This window comes from Mastomys coucha, unplaced genomic scaffold, assembly GCF_008632895.1.
Source record: "Mastomys coucha isolate ucsf_1 unplaced genomic scaffold, UCSF_Mcou_1 pScaffold2, whole genome shotgun sequence".
In the NCBI taxonomy this organism is placed as follows: domain Eukaryota; kingdom Metazoa; phylum Chordata; class Mammalia; order Rodentia; family Muridae; genus Mastomys; species Mastomys coucha.
This window is the reverse complement of record NW_022196902.1, coordinates 224350-232218: the sequence shown is the minus strand read 5'-3', so window position 1 is coordinate 232218 and position 7869 is coordinate 224350. Positions and strand designations below refer to the sequence as shown.

General features: G+C 40.6%; 1 protein-coding gene across 1 annotated transcript in view; it reads right to left on the bottom strand.

Moving 5' to 3' along the window:
• Lats1 (large tumor suppressor kinase 1) overlaps window positions 1–7869 on the bottom strand; it is a 32312-nt gene that overhangs the window by 12607 nt on the left and 11836 nt on the right. The window contains exons 2-3 of the mRNA XM_031380336.1: window positions 5825–6305; window positions 3389–3536 (exon numbers count right to left, since the gene is read on the bottom strand). Coding sequence (XP_031236196.1) covers window positions 3389–3536; window positions 5825–6172 — 496 coding nt within the window. The 5' untranslated portion in view covers window positions 6173–6305. The remainder of the gene's footprint in view (window positions 1–3388; window positions 3537–5824; window positions 6306–7869) is intronic.

Here is a 7869-nt window from a genome sequence, read left to right as displayed (position 1 = left end):
AAGATGATACTGGACTGAACCTCTGAAACTATAAGCCAGCCCCAATGAAATGTCCTTTATAAGGGTTACCATGGTCATGGTGTCTCTTCACAGCCATAAACCCTAGCTAATACACTTCTTTTTTTATTCCCCACATCCCCCACCCCAGAGTACACATTCTTAGCCCCTAAGCCTGGAGACCTTGTCTCAAAAGAATAACAACAAAAATTTTATGGGAGAAATTTAGTTTTTTGGTGTTCTTTTTTTTCAAAACAAAACAAAATAAAACAAAAATGTGGGCCCCAAATTGGGGATGTTTTTGCTTTCGATTCCTTTTAAAAAGCTAGCTCTTCTGAAGTACTTCCTACCTATGGGGACACATTTAGACTTCCTCACATGATAAGCCTCTTCCTTTCCTTCTCTCCTCTTTCTCCTTTCAAATACTAAGGCCTGAACCCAGGGCCTCACATTTTTTTTTTGCTTTGCATTTTGAGACAGGGTCCTACAAGATAGCTCAAGTTAACTTTGACTCATAGCAATCCTGCTTCTGCCTCCAGTACTCCGATTACTGACATGCGCTCATGCTCAGCTTCACTGTGTCATTTATCTACAATGTTGGCATTTGATCTACCCTCATATCTGCTATCATTATATAATTGCAACATCTAGATGGACCAATATCCACTGTCTTCATCGCAGCTTTACCAACTCCTGTACTTTATAAAATTATGATGCTGACTGGGGGTGCATACCTTTAACCCTAAGTGTGTGAGAAGCAGAGGCAGTGGATGGATCTCAAATTCAAGGCCAAGCTAGTCTACATAGAATGCCAGGCCAGCCAGAGCTACATAGTGAGACCCTGTGTCTCCATAACTCATGATTAACTAGAAATTGAAGAAACCTGAGATCTTCCCCCACCGACAGTTTGCTTTGCACTGTTCTCTTCAATGTCTTCAGTCTGTCCTAAGAAAAACATCTCAGAAGAGTTGTGCACACTTTTGCTCCTCAGTCAGTTCCGGCTATAATTATGGTCCTACAAATGGATAGCAATGAATTATTCAAGTGTTATGTGCCAAACTGTCCCTGCTCCAAAATCACTCACTATGCTGAAGTCCCAGTGCTGCTCCCTGTCCCTGACATGAATAACATAAATAAATTGTTAGTAAGGGTAAGTGATATTTCATGGAGTAGGCTCCATGCAACATCACCTGTGTTCTACAAGAGGACATCTAAAGCCAGGGTTTCATGCCTACAATCCCAGCCTTTGGGAAGATAGACACTACTGTCAGTTCAAGGCAGCCTGTGCTATTGTGAGTTCTGGTCCAGCTTGAACTACATAGCAAGGTTCTGTCTCAAAATAAACAAGAAAGCAAAATCAAAACAACCTACATACTACACACACACACACACACACACACACACACACACCGTATCCAATTCTATCTTCAACTTTTTTTTTTTTTAGATAGGTTTGGTATGTAGCTTAGGCTGGCCTCCAGCCTCCAGCTCATGAGTTACTGTGATTATGTGACCTACCATATCCAGCTTGATTTTCTTGATTAAGGCAAAAAAAAAAAAAAAAAAAATTCCCTCTCAAAGTAATTCTCCCTTCTTCACTCACATAACTATGATGCCACATGTAGTTTGACTGTCTGGGTTCTGATACTAGAATATAAATTCTATAAATTACTGGGATCATACTCAACAGGAAAGGTGTCAGACAGTGGTTGATCAAAGTTTGTGTTGAACGAAAGGAAAAATGAATAAAATCCTCTTGTAAGTTAATGGTGAGAGAAACATGATTGAAAACAGTTAAGTACAACATATACTTATTAGTATGTGCAAAGTCTCAAATTCAATTTCTAACACCAAAAACCAAACTACAAACCCACTAAACAGGGCTGAGGAAATGGTTTAGGTGGCAGAGCACCCATGTAAAGGCTGAGTGATGCACAGGAATCTATAAACAGCACTGGGAAGATGGAAATAAAAGAAAGATCCGTGGGGGCTGGAGAGAGGGCTCAGTGGTTACGAGCACTGACTGCTCTTCTAGAGGCCCTGAGTTCAATTCCCAGCAACCACATGGTGGCTCACAACCATCTGTATTGTGATCTGATGCCCTCTTCTGGTGTGTCTGAAGACAGCTACAGTGTACTCATATAAATAAAATAAATCTTTTTTTTAAAAAAAAGAAAGATGCATGGGGATTGCTACCCAGTCAGTCAAGTGAAATTCATGAACTCAAAGTTTAGTAAGAGACATTGTCACAAAATATAGGGTGAAGAGCAACTTAGGAAGATAATTTGACAGTCACCTCTGGCCTCCAAACATATGTGCAACTACACATTACCATAAACACATGTGCACGTGCATGCACGCGTGCACACACATACACAACAAAGCCACTGAACAAATGCTCATCAGTGCTCAAAGCAATGTGAACATAAAACGAGAGAGAGCAGGGTATGATGGTGTTTATCTTTAATCCCAGCACCTAAAGTATCACATATGTGAATCTCTTAAATTTTGAGGCCAGTCTAGTCTAAAGAGTAAGTTCCAGGTGAGACCCAGTCTCATTCATAGAAAGATAGATAGATAGATAGATAAGCCTATCTACCTACCTATCTACCTACTGACCGACCGACCAGCCGGTGGGCAGAGAGACAGATATGGAGAGCTCTTGGGGCTGCTTCTAGGAATTTGGCAAGAATTTGACATTGGGCTAGGAAACAGAAGATGAAAACAGCTGAGGAATGTGTGCTTTGTATCTTGATGGGTCTTATTAAGACCCTGAATACAGTAATCATGGGACCTTTGTTTATGCTTTGTTTGTTCCTTAACTACTCTGTTTATGCCTTAGGACTGACCACATTCTTTGTATGTACCTAGAAGGATATAAAAGCAGTCTGGAGAAAAATAAACCCGCTTCAGCCTCAGAACTGGCTGGAGTCATGTTATAATGTTGTCTGTCTTTTTCTTTTCAGTCCTCATTCCCTCTCTGGAGACCCTGTTGACTGACTGAGCTGGCTTGGTTCCTTCAACCATTAGACACAGTTTAGGCTTAATTAGACAGACAGATTAATGGTATCACCCTTTTCTGAACAGCATTATCTATGAAGAACCTCAAAAAACTGCCAATTTCTTTGAAATTTCCTGTTAGGATGTTGAAAGTCTTAGATGTACACATCTGAAAACAAGTAGAGGTACTTGGGCATTTAGCACAGTATTGTCCAAGGACCCAGGTCCAGTTCCTAGCACTTGGGCAGAAAAAAAATGAAGCAAGGACATCCCCTGTAAATGGTACAGTGGTTAGGTAAAGGATGAGTGAGTCTCGATGGATTTGACAGGTTCAGATGTTTTATGCTATACCATAAGAAAAGAAGAGATGAGGAAAAGATGATTGAGTCACCTGGTTTCATGGTGGCATTAATAGGTCTGGCAGCTGCTGCAGACATCTGCTCTCGACGAGGGTCTTGGTAACTCATTTTACTAATGAATTCAACAGCTGCTTCTATGCTTCTGTTATTGGTTTTCTGAAGAGCTTGAATAACCATGTCCTGATAAAAAATATTTACAAAAAAAAAAACAGTTTAAGTATAATTAGCGAAAGGAAAGGACAAAAGTAGTAAGCACATAAATTCCCAGATACGAAAGACAGTGCCAGCCAGGCGGTAGTGGCACACACCTTTAATCCCAGCACTTGGGAGGCAGAGGCAGGTGGATTTCTGAGTTCGAGGCTGGCCTGGTCTACAGAGTGAGTTCTAGGACAGCCAGGGCTACACAGAGAAACCCTGTCTCGAAAAACCAAAAAAAAAAAAAGAAAGACAGTGCCCTAAACCTGGTTGTGTCCTATTTCACTCTCATTTACTGTGTGTGTGTGTGTGTGTGTGTGCGCGCACGCATGCAGCATGGATGAATGCCAAGGTTGAGTGTGTGAAGGTCAGAGGACAACTTACAGGAAGCAGTTCTCTGTTCATTATTCAAGGGTCCCAGGGGTCAAGCTCAGGTCCGCAGGCACCTTATCTATCGAGCCAACTAGTGAGTCCCCAACCCTATTGTTAGTGTCTTCTCTGTAGTTACTAAAAATAGCCCCATAAGTCTCAAATACTAAAGAAACAAAACAAGCCTTCAAATCTTAGCAGTGTTTCTCTAATTTATGTAGCACACCTGCCGCTTCCTTCCCGCAGTATTAACTTTTTTGAAGTAAAAATAATAATGTAGTTTTATCTTTCATTCTTGCATAAAAAACGATAATCATTTTTAAAAAGCAATAAAAATACTGAAGATGGGCAGTAGGTAGATGAGCTGGCCACCTGCCTGGCAACTTGAGTTCAATCTCTAGAACCCACAGAGATGAAAGGAGAACTGAATCCACAAGGCTGTTCTCTGACCTCCACGTGTGTGAGAGCATATGCCTGCCCCCTTAGCATACATAGACCCAAACAACAATTAAAACATTAAAAAAAAAGACTTTAAAACTCTAGAAATGACCTTTTTTGTATCATTAGAGCATTTTATTAAGTACCTTTGCCAGTATGTCTAAGAGTAAAGGAATTCTTAACTAGTTTCTTCTCTTAAGAGGTTACATCTGCCAAGCATGGGGTGAAAGAAAGCCTTTAACCCTGGCACTCTGGCAGAGAAGACCTGAGTGTGATTCTCTGTACCTATATCAGAAAGTTCACAACCACCTATAAGTTCAGTTCCAAGGAATCCAATGCCTTTTCTGGCCTCAGATGGCACCTGTATATACACATAATTTAAAATAACAAATGAAATAAAAACAAAATCTTTAGCTGGGCAGTGGTGGCACACACCTTTGTTTTGTTTTTTTTTTTGTTTTGGTTTTTTTTCGAGACAGGGTTTCTTTGTATAGCCTTGGCTGTCCTGGAACTCACTCTGTAGACCAGGCTGGCCTTGAACTCAAGAAATCCGCCTGTCTCTGCCTCCCAAGTGCTGGGATTAAAGGTGTGCGCCACTACTGCCCGGCTATGCAGCTAATTTTTTTAAAATTAATTTTATGTGTATGAGTATTTGCCTGAGTGTATGTATCTGCACCATGTGCTTGAGGAGACCAGAAGAGGGTAAGGAATCTTGAAACTGAGTTATATAGATGGTTGTAAGCCTCCATGTAGGTGCTAGGAATTGAACTTGGGTCCAATAGAAGTGCAATGTTCTTAACCTGTGAGTCATGGCTGTGGTCTGTACACAGCTGATTTTTTTCTAAAATAATTTCTGCATCTAAAATACTCACAAAGTATGTTGTTGTGAGAAACAAATTGTATTAATAATCTAAACAAAATGTGATTAACTATGTTATGGAAAAGTTTCATAAGGAGCTCTAAAATGGACAGTAAAGACTTGGTTTTCTTAACCTGAACTAAAATGTAATTAATTTGGGGGAATTTAAAACTGGATCTAAATGATGTAAATATCCTTCTTAGTTACTGTCACTCTCTCCCTACGATGGTTCTAGACTTCACACCTTGGCACCCTCACGCTCAGCACTAGCTGAGCTTGGCATTCGGATCTCAGGCTGTGACCAGCCCGTCCTCACTCAGCCTTCCTCAACTGCAGCTCCACTCTGGTTTCATGACCTCACCACAGAAACTCCAGGATTTGGGGGTAGCACAGAAGAAACTAAAGAAATAACAACCATTCTGTTATACTAATTAGTAAGATTATTAACATAGTATTCTTTGCTAATGGAACACACAAATTTACATGTACAGTTAAGTCCTCTCAAAAGAAACTTCCTTATGAGCTCTCGTGGAAGTTGTTTGCCTCACAGAATAAGAAAAAACATGTGCAGGTTTTTGTTTTTATTTTTGTTTTTAAAAGTTCTTACCTCATCAAAGCCAGCAGCCTGCAAATCATGAAACATCTGTGGATTAACTTCTGAAGGGCACCGGGAAGAACTTGTCTCGTTTGCAAACGGTAGTAGAGAGTTTCGAATTTCTTGCAAGGCTTTATGATGAGTGCCAAATTTGGGTGGATTTCTCACCTGCCTGGGATCTTCAGTCGACATCTTGTTCTGGTTATGCTCGGCCTTCGAAGCATCAGATGGTTTGGATAAATTCCTAAGTGACTCTCGGATCTCCTGCAGCATTTGTCGGCTGCTGCCAGTGTAGTTGCTGGCAGGAAAGGTCTTAGGCCTCATCTGTCTGTACCCTTCTGGCTTTTCACCCCTCTTCATGAAAGCATCTATATGTGGCCCCTGCAAAGCACTTCTTCAGGAGCTAACCCAAAGACTCAGGGCTTCCTTCTGAGCCAAGGTGAAAGGGAAATCCCCAGGAATGTTAGAATTCTCTGCAGTGGAAGTAACTAACCTAGGAAAGAAAAGACACAAAGCTAGAGTGATTAATGAAGAAGTGTTAGGGGAAGCCCCACTGCTATGGGAGTTGCCAGCTTCCAGTGGAAGCTTAGACTTCATGACAAGTACTGTAGGATCGAGGTAAGTCACTACACCTCCCTGTGCCTATTTCCTACTTTCTAAAGTGGATTTACATTATTTCTAACTAGCAGCATTTGTGACAAATAAATAAATAAATAAACCTTCAAACTGTTTTAGAAAGTAAAACATACATAACCGTAAAGGATTACTAAATGAACCTTAAGCAACTCCCTCCTCCAATTTTAAATCTTGGAAAGTAGACTTCTCTTTAAGATTTACTTAGAAGGGTATTAGTTCTTTTTTGTTTTGTTTTTTTGTTTTTCGAGACAAGGTTTCTCTGTGTAGCCTTGGCACTCCTGGAACTCAGAAGTCCACCTGCCTCTGCCTCCCAAGTGCTGGGATTAAAAGTGTGCGCCACCACCGCCCGGCATATTAGTTCTTTTAAAGGATCATACATTAGTTTTTCAGAAGATTCAAAACCTATGTTTGGGCTTACTTCCCAGACAACAGGATGTGAGTAAGAATATCTATAACCTGTCGTTAAAACACAGGCTCACACTTGCAGTAAATGCCTTTCCTGGAAGAGCCATTTCACTGACCCCCAGTTATGTTTAATAAATACACTGCAGCAGAGGTTGCATTCACACAGTACCTCCTGTCTTCCTGGGCAACTCCAATGAAAGCCTTTTAAACAAGTGTCATATGTCTCAGTTTTGAACTAAGGCAGTTAAAAGTTTGAGTGCATTCCTTGCTTCAAGGATATTAACAGGACTCATTTTGAAATAGTGGGATTATAACATGGAGGGAGGGAGAGTGGATCTCTAAATCAATACACTGAGTTCCTACTGACTCCCATTAGACATGTGAGCAAGACAGAAACCTCTGTTGGATTAAATCATCAATATTTTCTTATTTTTCTTTTTTTTTTTCCTTTAAAGATTTTTTTTTTTTAAATTTATATGAGTACACTGCAGCTGTCTTCAGACACAGTAGAAGAGGGCATCAGATTCCATTATAGATGATTGTCAGCCACCATGTGGTTGCTGAGAATTGAACTCAGGACCTCTGGAAGAGCTGTCAGTGCTCTTAACCGCTAAGCCATCTCTCCAGCCCTTTATTTTTACTTCTAAAAAGCAATATTGTTATAGCTTGAATATGACACATCCCAGGGACTTTAGGAAGTACATCCTAAATGAAGAAAGGTCACTAGAGGAACATCTGTAGAGGGTTATATTTTGTTCCAGATCCCTTTCTGTCCTCCTTACTGGCTATCATGTGAGATGTTCTGCCATGCATCTCTGACTACAACCTCCAAAACTATGAACCATCATATTTTTCCTCCCCTAACTTATCCAAAGTAATTTGTCACAGTGACCAATAGTCTAAGAGAGGGTGAGTCATCTGTCTCAGCAAGTAAAGATGTTTGCTGCCAACTGATACAGCCACTCTGGAAATCAGTTTGGCGGTTCCTCCGGAAATTGGACATAGTACTACCGGAG